At 43.1% G+C, this 18,999-nt stretch overlaps 1 protein-coding gene across 1 annotated transcript in view; it reads left to right on the top strand.

The window, feature by feature from the left end:
• The window catches only part of GABRG1 (gamma-aminobutyric acid type A receptor subunit gamma1), a 31,083-nt gene extending 26,563 nt beyond the window's left edge, over positions 1 to 4,520 (top strand). Inside the window, exon 8 of the mRNA XM_035113583.2 lies at positions 4,245 to 4,520. Coding sequence (XP_034969474.1) covers positions 4,245 to 4,520 — 276 coding nt within the window. The remainder of the gene's footprint in view (positions 1 to 4,244) is intronic.
• The last annotated feature ends 14,479 nt before the right edge of the window (positions 4,521 to 18,999 follow it).

The raw sequence follows: 18,999 nt of genomic DNA, 5'->3' as shown, positions 1-18,999 counted from the left end.
AGCCCTCTGTGTTAAGGGGTACAAATTAGAGCAGGCGGCGGAACCGGCAGTCTTGATCGATATAAAAGCAGAGCCCAGAGACAGTTTCGGAGAGACGCCTTCAGTTTCTTTACTAAGAATGCAATGGCAGATTATTGCCGAACATTGTGCTACAAACATTTTGCATATATATATAGCACAGAATTCTGAAGCCGGCTTTCAGTTTTTGCATGCAGTGCAACCTTGCTTAGTGAGATAGAAATCTCAGGTAAATGTATATCAATACTTGGCAGTCACACACTTGCACATAATTATGTTCCCTTCCACCATTGATTTCCGTGGTACTAAATTTCCCATAAGGTTGCCAGTAGGAGTCAAAACATAATAAGCACTCCAGATTTTTCCTTTTCTTCGTCTATATGCACTTCAGCTAGAGAGTAATGAAGAGCCCATGCTTCTTCTAGTCCTCTAATCATTTTGATATTGTTTGAAATTTGTCACAGGGTACTTGGGTGATGTTCTGTAGTCATCTTGTTATGCTTGGAGAGAGTTCCTTTTTTATACCACTGTCTCAGTCACTCTAAATAACAATTACCATTCGCCTCTTCAATTATTTTGAACTTCAAAAGAGACCAGTGCACAGAAACATGAACATTTAATAATCCCCAGAGGGTAAACATACTAAAATATTAATATGGGGCATATCATTAAGCAATATATAAATTTAGCCCTCTCCTATAAATAAATAAGAAGTTACTTTTTGTTACTATGATGTTGAGATTTTTTTATTTAAAAAAATGGAAATTCCCAAGCACCGTAATAAAGGATCACTGAACTGGAATCATGAGGACTGCAAAGAGCTTTCTGAAATGGAAGAATGGCTAAGTTAAGAATTAGGACAGAAAGCATCGTCTCATATTTAATTCACTGTGCATTATATCAAACCTTAATGCTGAAACCAATCTTTACAGCAGCTTGAGTTCACCACATTTTCACTTTCCAAACAGAGGGTTGTATCTAAGCTCCAGTACACCCACTGAATTTAATGGACCTACATTGCTCATGCCCTCTAATTTCAACAGTTTAATAATAATAATAATAATAATAATAATAATAATAATAATAATAATGTGATAAAACATCAGACATTAAAAACTTCCCTAAACAGGGCTGCCTTCAGATGTCTTCTAAAAGTCAGGGAGTTGTTTATTTCCTTGACATCTGATGGGAGGGTGTTCCACAGGGCAGGTGCCACTACCAAGAAGGCCCTCTGCCTGGTTCCCTGTAACCTCACTTCTCGCAGTGAGGGAGCTGCCAGAAGGCCCTCGGAGCTGGACCTCAGGGTCTAGGCTGAACGATCGGAGTGGAGATGCTCCTTCAGGTATACTGAGCCAACGCCGTTTAGGGCTTTAAAGGTCAGCACCAACACTTTGACTTGTGCTCAGTAACGTACTGGGAGCCAATGTAGGTCTTTCAGGACCGGTGTTATATGGTTTCAGGGGCCACTCCCAGTCACCAGTCTAGCTGCCGCATTACTCATTAAGATGAGTAAGGCTAATGTTGAATACAACACTGTGTGTGTATTTGTTGCTGGTAATTTTTTAATTATTGCCAAAGCAAACACCTATTCTTTCATTGCTTACTTGTTATGTGCTATATAGACAATCTGGACAGCTGAACCAAACAGCACAATCTGATGGGTGCCTACCACAAAAAAAAGAAGTACCCCAGTTCTGATTTGTGCATTATTTCATGCACAAATAGCTCCCTGCACAAACTGGAAGAGTAGTTTCCAGGTCCCCTCTGTGCCATCAGTGTAGTGGAGCATCGTTTTATGAGGGTCCTTAGGTGTTTCCCCCTTTTTATTTTTTTGTAATTCTGAAAACCTTTGGGTTACCCCAAGCTTACTGATATGCCCCTCTTGTGCACAGATGGTACCACTTTTGCCACATTGGGATCCGCATAGGGAGAGAACTGAGATTGCTATCGGTATATATGATAATTCCATGGAAATAATAGCATTTATACAATGAAATAATGGCAGCAATAAGAGCCCCTTTAATGCTATATATATATATATATATATATATATATATATATGCATAAATTGTACAGGTACGGTTAACTAATATGGCCATTTGGTGGTAGAAGAATTATACCCATCTTTGATGCCACATATTTTCTGCAATTCTTACGGTTCAATTAAGGAGATTAGATTAAATATTATCGTTTAGTAACCAATATGTCAGAAATGTGTCCCATCCAAAACTTTTCATTTCTTCGCACAAAGAGGAAATTATCTGCCTGCTGTATTAAAATGTGTTTAAGCGTTGCATTTTAACAACACTGCAGGTGGCAATTGGCTCAGTTAGATCCTAAACACTACCAAGAATGCTGAAAAAAGCAGTTTGTATGAAAATACCTATTTAAAATTTAATCATATAATTTCAGTAACTTTGAGTAGCTCCAATGGCCGCTGGACTATTTCAGCTCCATTCCTGGGTTATGAACAGGCTTTGAAGACCTTCATTCTGAGACAAGGCACTATCTCTGGAAAGTCAACATTTCACAAACTCTTGGGTCTATTAATATTGTAACTCGAGTTATTAGGCTCCATATGATTTGATTCCTAATCCTTGCATTTATATTACCCTATAATCTCATGTATACCTTGAGTTTCATGATGGAAATAAAGTAGGATGTAAACACACTTAAATAAAACAAATACATATTTAGCATTAACCTTCCATTATTCTAGCATTTGGACTTTCAACATGCGTATTGAATAGTGAACTTAACCACATACTTATCTCTCTTAAAAGTCTTACGCTTGAGCTGGTTAGGACCTATTAAAACTGGACTGTTTTGCAGATCTTGTTACTTAAGATTTTTGTTGTGAGCAAGATCCCTTGCATCCCACTTCATTCTCTATTGGAAGTGAATAATATTCACTTATTCATCCATTCCCCGCCCATCTGGCTGGGTTTCCCCAGCCACTCTGGGCAGCTTTCAACATAGCATTAAAAACAGGATAAAACTTCAAACATTAAAAACTTCCCTAAACAGGGCTATCTTCAGATCTCTTCTAAAAGTCAGATAGTTGTTTATTTCTTTGACATCTGATGTGCCTACAGTAAAATGTGACTACAGTAAAATATTTTAGGCATGCATAATGCTCCTCCTTGGACATTTAAATATATGAACTGTAGTGATACTGCTAAGTTCAGAAACAATGCACAATCCACTTTAGGAAGATAGCACTGAAGATTTAGTCAAAATTTGAAGATAATGATAAACAATGGCTTGGAGGACAAATGATGAAAGCAGAGCTGCTTAATCGCTGGGGAACAAGCCCAGGTTTTCCAACGGAGTGTTCATTTGAAACATTCTTTACTGCTGTGTGCTGATATGTGTACTTTTAGGTGTACACTTAATTATTTAGCTCAGGCATGGCCAAACTTGGCCCTCCAGATGTTTTGGGACCACAATTCCCATCATCCCTGACCACTGGTCCTGTTAACTAGGGATGATGGGAGTTGTAGTCCCAAAACTTCTGGAGGGCCAAATTTGGCCATGCCTGATTTAGGTGTACACCATTTCACTACTTGAGACCACACCTGCCGCTGCTACTGCCACCTTCTGCCACTCACTCTGCTTCATCCACCACTGACAGAGAAGTGCCATCGACACTGATTTCAGGTCAGATGACACCAACTTCAGGTGAGATCTCACCTGAAATGGACATGACCTTGCCCGAAATCGGCACCATTGTTGGCACTGCTCCTCCACCACTGGTGGAAGTGGTGGCGCAAGTGAGGTGCCCATGGGAGCGGCATCTCAGGGGTTTCTGCTGCCTGAGGCAGCAGGCCCACCCTGTCTAATGGCTGGGCCAGCTTAGACACCAAAAAAACATAATGTGTGATGTGTTAGCAGAGTTGCTTGAGTAACATGGAGTCCAGAGAGAAAAGAAACTGATAATACTTTACTTGATAACTTGAACAAAAGCAATTCATCATATGAGGAGAAATAAAATTTAGGAGAAAAGAACATGACCAGGACATTGGAATAATTGACTGACCCTTGCTTTCAATGAGGAGTTTGAAGGTGAATTAAATGGGGGAAGAGAGGTAGGGGAGTGGTGACTCCTAACAGAGAGTGGGGTTGAGAAGTTTTTCATCTCTACTTTTCTCCTCTCTCCATTGAACTTGACAGGCTTTTAACTAGTTTGTAAAAGCTGAGCCTTAGCCTGTTATCATTTTCTCTAGACTCCTGCACTTCCTGTCCGCCCTGGATCAACGTTAATTCCAATCAACAGTCTCCGTCACCTTCAAGAACATCATGGCAATTATGGATATGAGTGCCTCGAAGGGAAGGACTGCACCAGCTTCTTCTGTTGCTTTGACGACTGCCGCACGGGAGCGTGGAGAGAAGGACGGATACACATCCGCGTGGCCAAAATCGACTCCTATTCCCGGATCTTCTTTCCCACAGCCTTCGCTTTGTTCAACCTTGTCTACTGGATTGGTTACCTTTACCTATAAATGCCAGATATTTGACAATCTTGGAAAAGGGATAACTGACACTCCGAAACACACCGCAGTAAATAAGATTAAAAGGTTAAAGCCCAGCGTATCATTTCATTTTGTTTTTATGTTGACATTTCAAGATGCGGAAATGAAATTGAGAAAATGTTTACTAGAACTTTTCTATCTTGACCATTTACAAAGCTGGTTGAAAACCCGTTTGGAAAGTTGGGTTTTTTTTATGTTTTCCATCATTTTTGCACTAATTTTTTACAAAGATCCGTGGTTTAAAAACTAGACTAGGAATTTCCTTATAATTTGTTTAAAGAGAACAATAATTGTTTGAAGTGGATAATTTTGTTGCGCCTCTTACACCAAAGCTGACAAAGCCTTAGGAAGCCGACACTACTCTGAAGAAAGATTTAGTCAACAGCTTATCTTCACAGAGTAATTGGATTTAAGCCCATTTAAGCCCATTGACAAATAAATCACTTTAATGTGATGAAGTCAGCTCGAACCAGTTCATCCTGCTCAGACCAACTTTTGGATAGGGCTGAAAAATAACACTGGAGACCAAACCACATGTGATTCTGTGGGGGTAATCCGTGATTGAATTAACTGATGTATTTGTATTTAACCTTTAAAAGCAGCCCTGGAGATTGGCATCACTGGAATTGGGTTGCTACTAGATGGGGAAGGGAAGGATCTGTATCTGTACTGCAGATATCCTTCAAGTCCATCAGGGCCATTCGGAGCTTTGGCATGTGTGAGAAAGAATCCCATTAGGAAATAGTTAGAGGCTTTAAATAAAACATCAGGAAATTCATTCATGGATCTCCCACATGTAGTTTGGCCTTGGCTAAAGTTGCTAATTGACCAGCCCTCTCATGTTTTTGGCTCTCTGTGATATTGTTTCATATGGAAATATGTTGGACCATGAACAAGATATTAATTTGCCTAAAGAGATGAGAGCAGCATGCAACCATCATGTTACATAAAATCACGATACTTCTGGGTGCTTTCTGCCCTATATTTATTTATTTCATAAAATTTATACACCACTTTATTGTGGGGGGGGGAGCTCAAAGTGGTTTATATGACACGTTTTCCTTTTTTAAAAAGTCTACTTGTCATCACTTTTGAGAGACTCCTGCCACAGACTACAACATCCCAGAAAAGACCCCTCCTCCCAACTGTCTTTGGTATAAACTGTAGTGCAGCAGAAATCCAAGATCTGTGTTACTTTTAAGTGGTGTTGTTGCTGCCTCTCTTTGGTCGTGTCACATGAGGAAGCAGAAAGCAGCAGGAAAATGCCTCAAAAGGTGCAGCTTAAAACAATTTTTTCCCAGGCCTGATACTTTTTGTGTAAGCTCACTCGTCTTCATGGGCAACCGAAATGTGGAATTACGTCAGCTCAAGAAATTCTTTATGCTATTTGCCACATCTTCAGGAACACTGGCATCGAGGAGATCACATAGGGTGAGATATCACAATCTGGCTTCCCATTATCACTGTCCCTCCCAGAGGTCTGGGCAGCACTAGTGTGATATATAATCCCATTGTTAGCTTCTCCCAAGTCATGTTATCAGTTCCACTCATGCCATAGAGCAGGACCATGCAGACGTGGCAAATTTGGAAACACAAGAACCACGAGATTTGGACACACGAGACAGATGATGAAATGCTATTCTTAGGAAAAAAAATATGTCTTATAATAGTGGAGATTTATTGGAAATCACTAGAAGTTACTAGAAAACCCCTCAAAGAAATCCATAGATGAGAGATATTGTCTCCCTCAGATGTCAAAATGAATTGGCCAGCCTTGGGCGTTGTGCACCTTAACTTGGCGACAGGAGAGTGGGTTCACTGTTTCATCTGTGGAAGCAAAATGCCTTAGGCCGCCCTGTCAAGGCACAATCTACGTTGAAATGCAGAAAACTACAGAGATGAGATTTCTTTAAAGTCATCTCATGGGCTCCAGTTTGAGCTAAGATGTGCGCCAAAAAGTTAAAAATAAATGCAAAGAGCTCCTTTAATAATTATTTAGATGTAAGGATGTTCTAGAAGAGGAGGGGCAGAAATTACCACAGGACGTCACAACAGCTTGCCCCACACTTGTTGTGTTGTGGACTAGTTGCCCTGGGCTCACCATTGTATGGTAACCACCAACCACCAGATTTGTTAGGTTTTAAAACTTTTTGTAAAGGCCTTTTAGAACAGTTCCTTTCAGGAAAAGAGCGTTTTCTCATGACGGATTTCCTGTCAGTCACTCGGAGCCATGCCATTGTCAGTTGTGGTTCGGCCTGCACAACACCACTTGGCTCTGGAGAGATTAATCACGTCAGCTTCTCAGCAACTATGGGTTACAGAATGTGATACTCTTCGATCCTACAAAGGCTCCCAGTTTCGGTTTGTTAATTAATCTGAGCATTTTGGGAACTCTGTTTCTACTTCTGGCTACAGACCCATTGGTGCCTTTTTGGCATTACATCTCTTGAGCCTCCTGGCTTTTCCTTTGCCTCATTCCATTTTTCCTCACCTTGTTTTGCCTGTGGCTTGACTAGAACAGGATCTGATGACAGAACGACAGGTGTGTTTCATGCAGGTACACTGCCTCCACCACAGCTGCCTATACCCTGAAAACAAATCCCGTCATACAGAATCTAGGTATGACAGTTGTAACTATTTGTGATGTACCTAAATGTGGGGCACAAAATGGCCAACTGGCGATGGTGTAAATAAAATTCAAATAGCCTCCAGCGTATTCTGTGAAGCCACACACCTTGTCCCACAAGTGACCTGGTCAACGAGAATCACTCACTGGCATTACACTTCATGTCGTTGCCTGAGCAAGCATTTCGTTTGCTGTAAAAAACACCCAACCCTAAACTCAGGGACAGGCCGTGAATGTGTCTGAGAAAGCTATGGCTGGTCATAGCCCAATGCCAAATGTCTTCTGTGGGTTTTGAGATGTACCCTTTGCCTTCATATTTTATGTCTGCTGTGGAAGACGGGTGGACTAGAGATGCCCTAAATGGTGTTCTAAGACAATCTGGCAAACCTCCATGGAATATTTGGCTGGGGAAAAGAAAACGGTTAAAATGTGCAGGAAAATAGTTCAAGTACATCTCTTTGCTCCTAGAGTCATTCGACAACTACTTCTTGGTTTAATGTTTTGTAATAAAATGGTCTGATGTGCTAGTGTTTTGTGACTAGTCCATTATCTGTCTGAAGTGACTAAAAAAAATATCGATGTTCGAAATTCTCTAGCTGTATATAGGCAGAGAATTGTATGGTTTTCCTATTCTTCCTGGTGGAGAGTTCTGTGAACTCGTTGTCTTCAGTATTCCTTAACCCACAGAGACTGATCTAATAAAATATACCACTTTACCTCTTCTGATTTGCTATCTATATTGTAATGCGCTCAGATAATTTGTAGGAGTAGTGGCGGCGACAAAGCCACTGGCAGTAAATATTGGAAAATGCAGAGATATTATTGGCTGCCATTGAATTAGCTGCTCAGGTGCTGGAGAGGGAGAAGACAAAAGGACCCAGAAGAGAAACAGGCTTCCAAGGCCTAGGAAAAGGAGCTGATGGGCACCTAAGTAACAGAATGCAGGTCCATGGAAGTTGAGGTGGGAGCTCAAGACAGAAGAGCTGAGCAAGGAGTGGTCTACAGGAATGAAAACAAGGGGAACAGTCGTAGTGTTATACTATATATTATTATATTATAGTAGCTTGGTGGTAAAGCATCTGCTTTGCATGCAATAGGACCCAGGTTCAATCCCCAGCATCTCCATGTAGGACTGGGAGAAAACCCTGCCTGAGACTTTGTATAACACTTTCCTATGTTCCTATGGTCAGAAAAGTCCAAGAGGAGAGGTGAGCAGGACCAGGTCCAGGAGTGGTAGGGAGCAGAAGGCTGCAATTCATAAATCAATCATCCAGATCTTCTTCTCCGGGCCTCCAGCACCCATTTAATACAATACATCCTTAAGTATCTTCATAGAAAGCATTTACAATAGACGGATCAGCCTATTCAAATATTTAATTGGAAGTTTTGAGATAGATTTTATTTGATTTGCTCCTTTTATTAAAAACATTTTTTAAAGTCACAGTATTATTGCAAATGTCCCACTTTGGTCTCTATAGTCTGTAATAATTGCTTCTGATAATGTAATGTGTATCCTTTCTGATTAACTGGGCCATTAACTTGCTGGCACATAGATCTAGGGCATAACCAAACTGTTCAAAGAATGTTTTTGTTGGAAGCTGCGTAGAGTGTCTGGGGCAACCCAGTAAGATGGGCAGGGGTACAATTATTATTATTATTATTATTATTATTATTATTATTATTATTACTCCTACTACAGTGGTACCTCGACTTACGAACGACTCAACAACCAAAATTTTCAACTTACGAATGGGGCAAATGGCCGCACGCTTGCGAATTTATCGACATCCAAATGGAAACCGCGTTGGTTTTAGATTGGGTTTTTTCGACTTACGAATTTTTAGATGGGGTTGCTTTGACTTACTAAATGCATTCCTATGGGAAATCGCGTTTCCAATGGCGCTTTTCGACTTACGAATTTTTCGACCTACGAAGGCGCCCTCGGAACGGATTTAATTCGTAAGTCGAGGTACCACTGTATTATCTTCTGATAATTTTGGAGCAACGCCTGTAAAATTATTTATGGACATTTCTCTCTGTTATATGTTTGTTTGCTATCAGTGTAGTCAAATCTGATAGGCTCCTAATTACCACAGAAATCCTTAACTAGAGATGTCCATACTTCAAGCACACCAATCCCTAAATGACTGTATCTTTACGTATTACAGATTGGGAGTAGGGTGGGAAGCTGAGAGAAAAGTCTATCCAGTAGGGCCACTGCTCAGGTGAAATGCGTGTCAGATACTTTCCAGCACATCCACATTACACAGCAACAGACAATAGTATTTCTTCCTTGGCTGCAAACCCTGGGAAGGATGATTCTGTGAGGAGGGTTAGATTGTAATAACTGAGGGAATGTGGGTGGCGCTGGTGTCTAAACCAATGGAGCTCTTGGGCTTGCCTACCGGAAGTTCAGCAGTTTGAATCCCCGTGACGGGGTGAGCTCCCATTGCTCTGTCTCAGCTCCTGCCAACCTAGCAGTTCGAAAGCACACCAGCGCAAGTAGATAAATAGGTACTGCTGTGGCGGGAAGGTAAATTGCGTTTCCATACGCTCTGGTTTCTGTCACGGTGTTCCATTGCCCCAGAAGCAGTTTAGTCATGCTGGCCACATGACCCAGAAAGCTGTCTGTGGACAAGCACTGGCTCCCTTGCCCTGAAAGCAAGATGAGCATCGCAACCCCATAGTCGCCTTTGACTGGACTGTCCAGGAGTCCTTTACCTTTACCTATAATAACTCAGAGTTTTCAAGAACTTGGGACCAAGGACCACCTTACCTTGTATACCCCCTGCCCAGTCAATTTGATCCTCCAAAAGGGCAATTTTACTAGTGCTGTCTGCTTCTGAGGGTTGTCTTATGTCCACTAACACCATGGCTTTTAGGTGGCTGCATAGACACACCTCTTCATCTAGACCAGGCATAGGCAACCTTGGCTCTCCAGATGTTTTGGAACTACAACTCCCATGATCCCTGACCACTGGCCCTGTTAGCTAGGGATCATGGGAGTTGTAGCTCCAAAACATCTGGAGAGCCAAGGTTGCCTATGCCTGATCTAGACGTTCTCTGAGGGGTGCTGGTCTACCAAGCTGCAATGCACTTTTACTTGCTTTATTAGAGTAATATAATTTTATTGTTAATTTTATGCTGTTCCCTGGCTGCCATGTTATTTGGTTCTTCAGTGTTGGTGGTATAGAAATGTTTGTGGATTAAATAAACAAGCAGCCCCGCCCTGCCCTGCCCCAAAATTACTATCCCCAGGATTCTTCGCAGAAAGCCATAGCAACTGAAGTTGTATAACAGGGCTGGAGAACCAGTGGTCCTTCAGATGTGGCTGGGGGGGGGGGCAACCCCATCGTTTCTAACCATTGGCCCTGTTGGCAGGGACTGATGGGACTTTGAATTCATAACATCTTTAGGTCCGCAGATTCCCTACCCTGTTTTATAAAGCCAACATGTTTTGTGTAGTGCGGATCAGTCCTTGACCGCTAGGTAACGCCTGTCCTCATCATTTTAGTAGCACAGAGTTCAATGGTAGAATTTGGGAGGTGATATGGATGAGCTCAACCTCTTGTTGGAAGATGCAGCCAAGCCAAAAGTACTTCATCTTCATTTGGCACTTCTCTGTGGTTTCCTTCCCTTCTATTTGGTTGTGAGGTGCCAGTGACTGAATTAGAGAAATTCAACCTTTGGATCAGATTTGGGGATGGGGGCAAGGGCTGCTGAAGGAAGGGGGAGTAACAGAAAGTTGCCTCCCAGTGCCCCTTCATGGAAGCCTCCACTGGATCAAAGAGCTTCTATGAATGGTTGCAATTGGGGAGGGGGAACCAGGGGCTGAAATGTTTTGATTTGAAAAGACAGTTAAATTGATCTTTTAATCTATTCCTTGATTATACCTGATGGGTGCTTATTTTTATATGTTTTGTTAAGAATATTGTGTATACGTATTTGCGGGGGGGCAGGTTATTGGGTTGTTCTTGTTTTTATTGTGATTATGTATTTTGTGTATTTTGTGAACTGCCCTGAGAGCTGTGGCTAAAGGGTGGTATATGAATAATAATAATAATAATAATAATAATGAAATAATGAAATAATTGGCAGAAAAGTAGAATCTCTAAATTCTGTAAAACACTGGGGTGGCATATTAAAGATATCAAATGTTCTGGCTGTTTGGCTTAGAAATACATATTGCTTCAGTCTGTTGACAAAGTTTTCTTTGTACCTCATTTGTTTCCTGGAGAAATAATTTCGGCTCTTCCTAGTACCGTGAGCGTAGACACAAATGGGAATGCAATGAACCATAGTTTGGCAGGTAACAAATGTATTACCGGTACTTGAACCTGGAATGGCTTTCCTTTTTTTTTTTATCTGCCTGCAAACCATTTCCCTGGGTATGAGAAACTCTCACAGAAACTTCCCCAAATCCGGCAAGGAGTGAGAAGAGTGAGCGGTTGGTGTTTCTGGGTTTTAAGTCTTACTGCCCCAGCAAATAAACATTCAGGACAAATGTTCAGTGAATGCATTGCTCCACCATTATAACACCAATCAGGTGTTCCACTCTCAACATCAAAAGGTTTGTAGATATCATGGCAGGTTCTACAGCAGTAAGTGTGGGAGACAGCTTAGGTTTTCGTAGCACCGTTTTCAGGGCCGGCTCTAAGGCAAGGCTGGGTGACACAGGGCGCCAGGGCGCCGGGCCGCCAGGGGGGGTACCGCGCAGCTACGCCCGTTGCAGCGGCGCTGCACGCTGTGCCCGCCAGACAGCTGTGGTGGGAAACGGGGCGGGCGCCAGAGCGATCTTCGCACCACGGCACCCGGGCGCCCGATATGCTCAAGACAGCCCTGACCGTTTTATTGAGGAACACACTAGAGACTAGACACCTGCAATGGCATTTTCCACCATCTTTTACAAGGTTTAATGAAAAGTACCTTGTGTAATTATTATTATTTTGTTTTGGTTCTTGCATTTCTATCACACCTTTTTCTCCAAGGAACTCAAGATAGCATATGTGGTTCCCCCCCTTCTCATTTAATCCCCAGAACAGGCCTGTGGGTAGGTTAGGCTGAGATACAGTGAATGGCCCAAGGTCTACCAGTGAGCGTTGTGGCCAAGGAGGGATTTGAACCCTGGTCTCTCAGATCCTAGTCCAACATTCTAACCACTACACCACACTGGCTCTCACTTGTCCATCACTGGCTGTCATCATTATCATCATTGTTTGTGCCATCCAGAACTATTCAGCAAAGCTCCAGATTTGCATATCCAGCCGATCCCTTTCTTTTCCTTCCCTTTCCTGGAAACCAGAGCTTATCAGTTAGTCTGGCTGACTGCATGGAGTTGCAAAATCCCAGGTGTTCTGTGCGAATGCTGTCCCATTTCCTAAATGGAAGTTCCTTCCATTTATTACTCAAGTCACTTGAATGGAAAAAAGGAACAGGCAAAATGAGCAGCCATTTCTTGAACAGATAAGGTAGTCTTCAGTCCTTTGTTATATGAAGGACAATGTGGATGAACGTGTGTGCTTATGTGTGTATGTGAGGGAGAGGAAAATTGATTTTTGCCTAGGGCAGCAAAATGGGGCTCATTTGAGTTGGTCCTGCCTGAAATGTTCAAATGCTATTGTTCTGTGTAAAAAGAGACCCATGACTTCAGTGTCCTGGGTTTTGCACAATGCCAGTCAATACCTCTTATGTGGCTGAGCTTTGTTCTGTCTTGAGGCACATAGCGCCTGGCTTGTTTTGTCATCATAAAAGCAAACGGCGCCATTTCACTGTCATGTTCGATGGCTTCTTAGTCGCCATATTACGTGATTTAAAAGAAGGCTCAAAGATGCATTGCAACCTGATGGGATTTGGGAAAGCTCAATAGCAAACCATCTGCTTTGCATACAGGAAGCCCCATGTTCAATTCCTGGCATCTCCAGGAAGGGCTGGGAGAGATCTGAAATCATGGAGAGCTGCTGCCAGTCAGTGCAGACATTACTGAGCTAGGTGGACCAGTGCTCTGACTCAGTAGAAGGCAACTTCCTATGCTGGAGCACAACTCCTTTCCTTCAGCATTTGATCTCATCTTGCCCTTCCATCAATCCCTTCTTATGCTTCCTGTGGATGCATGCTCAGACATATATATGTCCCAAACAGTGGTGGCTGCTGCCCAAGAGGACTGTTAGGGTGGAAGGCAGGGAGACCGACAGCAGGTGGAGCCAGAGTCAATGATGGCCAAATGGACCAAGCTCCAACACTTTCCAAATGGACCACCCACCATGGTTCCAAGAACTGTTGCTTGCTTGTCTTATCAAAATGCTTCATTTCCCTCAAACCCCTTTGAATATGTCACTTAAAGAGAATCTTCTACTAGTAGATCTGTTTTAAAAAAAGGTAAAGGAAAAGGATGCCTGACAGTTAAGTCCGGTCGCAGACGACTCTGGGGTTGCGGCGCTCATCTCGCTTTACAGGCCAAGGGAGCCGGCTTTTGTCCGCAGACAGTTTTTCCGGGTCATGTGGCCAGCACGACTGAGCTGCTTCTGGTGAAACCAGAGCAGCGCACGAAAACACTGATTAGCTTCCTGCCGGAGTGGTACCTATTTATCTACTCGCACTTTTTTTGTTGCCAGGAGCTGGGACTGAGCAACGGGAGCTCACCCTGTCGCAGGGATTCGAACCACCAACCTTCTGATCAGCAAGCCCAAGAGGCTCAGTGGTTTAGACCATCCCTGTTACAGGGATAAATGTACTTCTTTCACATGTTTTTTTTTGCCATCCTTCAAGGACCTCACGCCTATGCACCCCCTGATCCCAAATAATCCAGTGAGGAAGGCTAGGCTGAGAGATAGTGACGTCCCTATTTTCATTGCAGAAATGTTGGAGGCTATGACAGGATGTCCCTATTTTCATCAGAGAAATGTTGGAGGATATGTGATTTGCCCCTCACCCAGGCCATTCTAGAAGCTTCCCCTATCCAAAGCTAACCTCAGCTGCTCTGCCATGTCGGCTCAGTGTGATGGAACAAGATACAAGGGGTAGACAATTCAGGAGAACACATGGCCACTCATCTACCACAAAATCACTATCTTGCCCTTATTAATTCTATTCATACCACATCAGTAAGCTCTTGCTGAACTGAAGCTAAGCTTGGGACCTAATAAGTACAGCTTATTTTCTCTCAGTCATGCCCGCTGCACAGCACTGTCAAACTGCAAGAAAACAAATACAACCCCCATGACAGATCTTTAAACATAAACAAATAAATAAACAGAAGGCATTGGCCAATGCCTAGGGATTAATGACCAAGTGAAATAAGCTGCGGGCCATTAAATTCTCACTGGCCATTAATTTGAACTCAATATCCTGCTCTTGGACTATTATTGCTAATAGGTCTTTTAAAACATGGTAATCATGGAGACAGGATCTGGACAGGGTGTTTAAAAAACGGGCCGTCGAGTTACTTGTGGCATTTACACATCATTTCCAGAAAGTGAACAATCTGTTTATCCAGACACAGTGACTGCCTGCTGAATGGCCTCTCGTCGTCTTCTTTCCCTTTTGGAGAAGTGTGCAGCAGGTGCGCAGGATAAAAGGGGAGAAGGGGATGTAATTAAGTTAAGTAGGCGCATTCTCTTAAAATAGTCTAAAAACGCAGCACAACAAATTGTTCTTGCAATCCGCCAGAGAGTCATTAAGAAAAACAATTCAGGTCTATACCACCACTACTGAGAAATACAGAATTTTTCAAGCTGCATGGTGCCTTAACTTGGAGCAGGTACAAGCCTTCTTCAGCAGATGGGGTTCACTGGTCTTTAGGAACACTGGAAACAAAAGTAATGAACTTAGGGAGTCAGACCATTGGCCCATCTCACTCAGTCTTGTCCACATTGACTAGCTCTTTGGAATTTCAGACAACTGATTTTTTTTTCCCTGCCTCTCTGGAGATGCCAGGAATTGAGAAGACCTTCTGCATGGGGCATCACTTGGGGCATAAAAGTAGCAGATAGATGGTGGAAGGTCCCCAAAGCAAGAGGTGGGGAAAGTGAGGATCTCCCAGGGTGAGAGACTTCCGCTTGTGCCGTGGCTAGAAAACATGGACCTGAGCAGTTTCCCCCTTGCCTTGTTATTTTCCAATAGAAACCCAACTTTTCAATAATAGTAGAATGGAACAAATGCTCATCTAGGAATCTGCCGTTTGCTCTGATTGAGTGCCAAAGAGCAGTTTTCCCTATAGCACAGATTAGGCCTGGGAGGAAAGCAAAGCTCCTAGGTGAGATCTGGAAGTATATTATCATTTTCTATGGCTGGCTTGGATTAGGAGCTACTTTAGATATAGAGAAAATTCTGAATTTGTGTTTTGTAGTTTAGATGCCCTGCTGCTGATTTTCTCCTTCCTTGTTTCTTTATGTTGCTGCTGTTATAAAAAGCTATCGTTCACGAGAAGCTGTTTTCTGTCAGGTATTACCTTCAGTAGTTATAAAACTCTTTTGAGTTTTCCATGTTGTAAATTGCTGTGTGGTCTTTTCATGAACGGTAGTATATAAATCTAAACAATAACATTAATCACCCCTCCCAGCCAGAACTCAGTTCTGGCACCTCTCAGGTGGGCACCATTGCCATGGTGAGTTCTGGCGCCCTTTTCTAGAAAAATGGCACTGATAGTAATAATCACACTGACATGCAAAACATGTGCTCTTGCACCTAACTACAACCCTTTCCTTACATGTGCTCTTGCACCTAACTACAACCCCTTCCTCTCCACCTCTGAGGACTGAACCTGTAATCTTCAGAGAAACATGAATAACCTCCTTCTCCCTTAATTTACTAGCGTCAATACAACTGGTGTTAGCCTTTTTATATCTGCTCATGTATGTCAGACCAGACTCATGAGAATCCAAGAGAAAATCTGCATCATTTATACAAGCACAGATAAAAGTTTGCCAGATGCAAAGCTGTTTTAGAAAGCTACAGAGTTTAAATCAAGCTATTAGTACTGTGTCCTTTCAACAAAGGAAACCGATAAGACTGCGCTGTGATGTTCCAGACAGTAATGTGATAAGAATCGAGTGCAGTTAAAACACCACACTTTATAAATCTCCTTGTAATGTCCCCTCCCCCCCCCTGGTGTCATCCTGTGATTGGATGATTGGTCATCCTGTGATAAGTGAAAAAGAACCTAGAAAGCTAGTCTTTTAATGTTTATTTATGACACAGGTTATGTATTTTTCCCCTTTGAAGAAGCCGATAAGACAACTTTGTAAAACCAGAGACATTGCTTTCAAGTTAACATGTTGGGTGGGAAACGGGGGGAGGCAAAGATTATTATTTTTCTATTTAGTTTCCTATGAAATCAATCTTAATTTGCAAATGCTACAATGTAGATTACTCTCTCTGTATTTTTAAAACCAGGATTGATTTATGGCAAGCCGTGTGCTGAGATTCCAGGGCATGCAGCTCTTAGGACGAAGAGCAGCCAACAGAGTCATTCTGGAAGGACTGATACAGAAATATTTCAGGCTCTGAGTTTTGAGAGAGATTGGCAGAATTGACATGAGCAGTAATATTTCAGTGATCTTCAAGTGCTGAAAAGAGAGAGACCCTGCTTAGGGCAATGGTTTTAACTTGTTTATAAACCAGTGGTCACTATTAAAATTTAACAGAAATCTTTAAACTTGCAAATCGGGTCCCCCCTAACAAGAGGGCACATGTTGCTGTGCGACCTTGCAACCAGACCCTGTGTTGTGGGTGGGAACATTGGAGCAGCCACAACAGCCTATTGGTGGTCCCTCAATCTTGGGAGCAATTGGGCCAGAGGGACGCCAGTCAAAGTGGTCGAGGGACCACTATTTAAACTGATGCATGTGCCCCTGAGCTTCTTATTTTGGGTTCAGTGCATCAGAACATCCACCCACCTCTCCCTATATTTAGGGCTTGCGCTTAACCTTGCTATGCCGTTGTGTGTCACCTGCCGTTGGGACAGGGGCATGGCAGGAATTTCCCCCACTTGGTTGATTGGCTGGTGCCACTTGGGTTTCGCCTGCCGCGTAGCAAATCGTCACAACTTGTAAGGTTGCGGATAGGCTCTGGTTCAGGTGGATAGGGGTGGCAGGATGCCTAGCCATCCCTGTGCGTTGGGTATTCCTTTAAGAAGGCATCAACGGACTCATGGCTGGTCTTCCCTATGAGGGTTGTGCCCGGAGCCTGAGTCCAGGGCTCATCTGGGTGGAGGCCTAGCAGGGCTCCTGCTTGCCACTGTCCCAGGTGTTCACCCAAGGCTGACCTATGGTTGATGCCCAGGGTCAGCGCTGCCTGCAAGGGTGCAGGGAGCTAGTCGAACCAGAGCCTATGCAACCACTCACTTGATTGTAATCAATAAAGTTGTGGCCTAAATTCTGCCAAAAACCAAACCTAAAATTTGAGTCTTGTCTGAATTTATTTCTTGGGGGTGGTTAAAAAGTCTCCACATGCAACAGTATTTGCAGCAAAGCAAGAGTGGTGCTGGTGTTTTACGCTGTCCTTTTCATTTATATGTGCATCTTTTAGATTGTAAGCTGCCTTGTTTAATTGCTCTTATGCAAGCTGCTCTAGGAGACATTTTGGCTGATTAACAGAGTAAAAATGCTTTAAATAAATAATTGCACATTGCAAATGGTAAAAACTGTGTGTAGCTCAGCTGTAATAACCCTAGGCTGCTATTCTCAAGAGGGCTTCTAATATGCTGGCTAGCCACGCTCTAACACGCTGTTAGAGGCAAGATTTGTGGCTCTGTTAAGGCGAGAAGGTGGCGAAACCCTTTAAGTGATTACTGAGCTAAATAGGAAAATTGTTATACAGACAACCTTCACATTTCCCAGCAGATAGAATGAAGATGAATGGGAATGGGCTGTCATTCCACCGTTCCTAAAGAACACTAGGGGAAAATTATAAATGGAAGCTAAATTGTCCTTATGACCACTTAGGGCAGCCATTCATAATGGCGCTGTCTTTTAAAAGTGGAAATACTGAAACGGAGGCATTTACAGTATGCTTGATATTCCTCTCAGTGCTTGGAATTATGAGGCTCATGGGAAATGTTTGAGGTAGCTAAAGACCAAAATGATCAGTCAATCAAAAAGTTGTAAGACCGGGGGGGGCTGCCCGGGCAATGGTTCCAGGCACATTTTTTAAGGGGGCTCTGTGCATTTGACTCCTCATGTCGCAAGACTGGGATCGGATCTGAATGATTTGCTGAGCTAATAATTCAGATCAGATCCCAGCCTCGCAAAGCAGCACAGGTCTGACAGGGTGGTGTGAGAAGAACGCAACAGTTATGTGACCTTCAATCCCACCCTCACCCTCACTTTGATTAATCAAGGGCCATGTCATCTGGCTGGGCTCAGGGGTCAGGGTTTCACTCCAGCAGTGACAGCAGTGAGGGCTGGGCTAGTGAAGTAGGCTCTGTTCACCCCCTGTGCCTTGCACCCCCAGTGCCCGCCCATCCCAGGTGTCAGCAAACCACGCTACACCACTGAGAAGTGCAATTTAGAGGCTGCTCATTTTGCCCCAATCTAATCAGCGTCAGACTTCTCTGACAGGAGGAAGCACTTCCAAAATGGTGCTGAGCACATGTATGGAATTCCTAAAATGGTTGCCTTGAGGTGGTGCCATCTTGCTCTACTGCTGAGCAACCAACCACTCTTGGAGGACCTTGGGCAATGTGTAAAGGTAAAAGGTAAAGGTAAAGGGACCCCCGACCATTAGGTCCAGTCATGACCGACTCTGGGGTTGCGCGCTCATCTCGCATTATTGGCCGAGGGAGCCGGCGTATAGCTTCCAGGTCATGTGGCCAGCATGACAAAGCCG

The sequence above is a fragment of the Zootoca vivipara genome, chromosome 9 (genome assembly GCF_963506605.1).
Source record: "Zootoca vivipara chromosome 9, rZooViv1.1, whole genome shotgun sequence".
Taxonomy (NCBI): Eukaryota; Metazoa; Chordata; class Lepidosauria; order Squamata; family Lacertidae; genus Zootoca; species Zootoca vivipara.
This window is presented reverse-complemented; position numbering and strand designations above follow the sequence as displayed.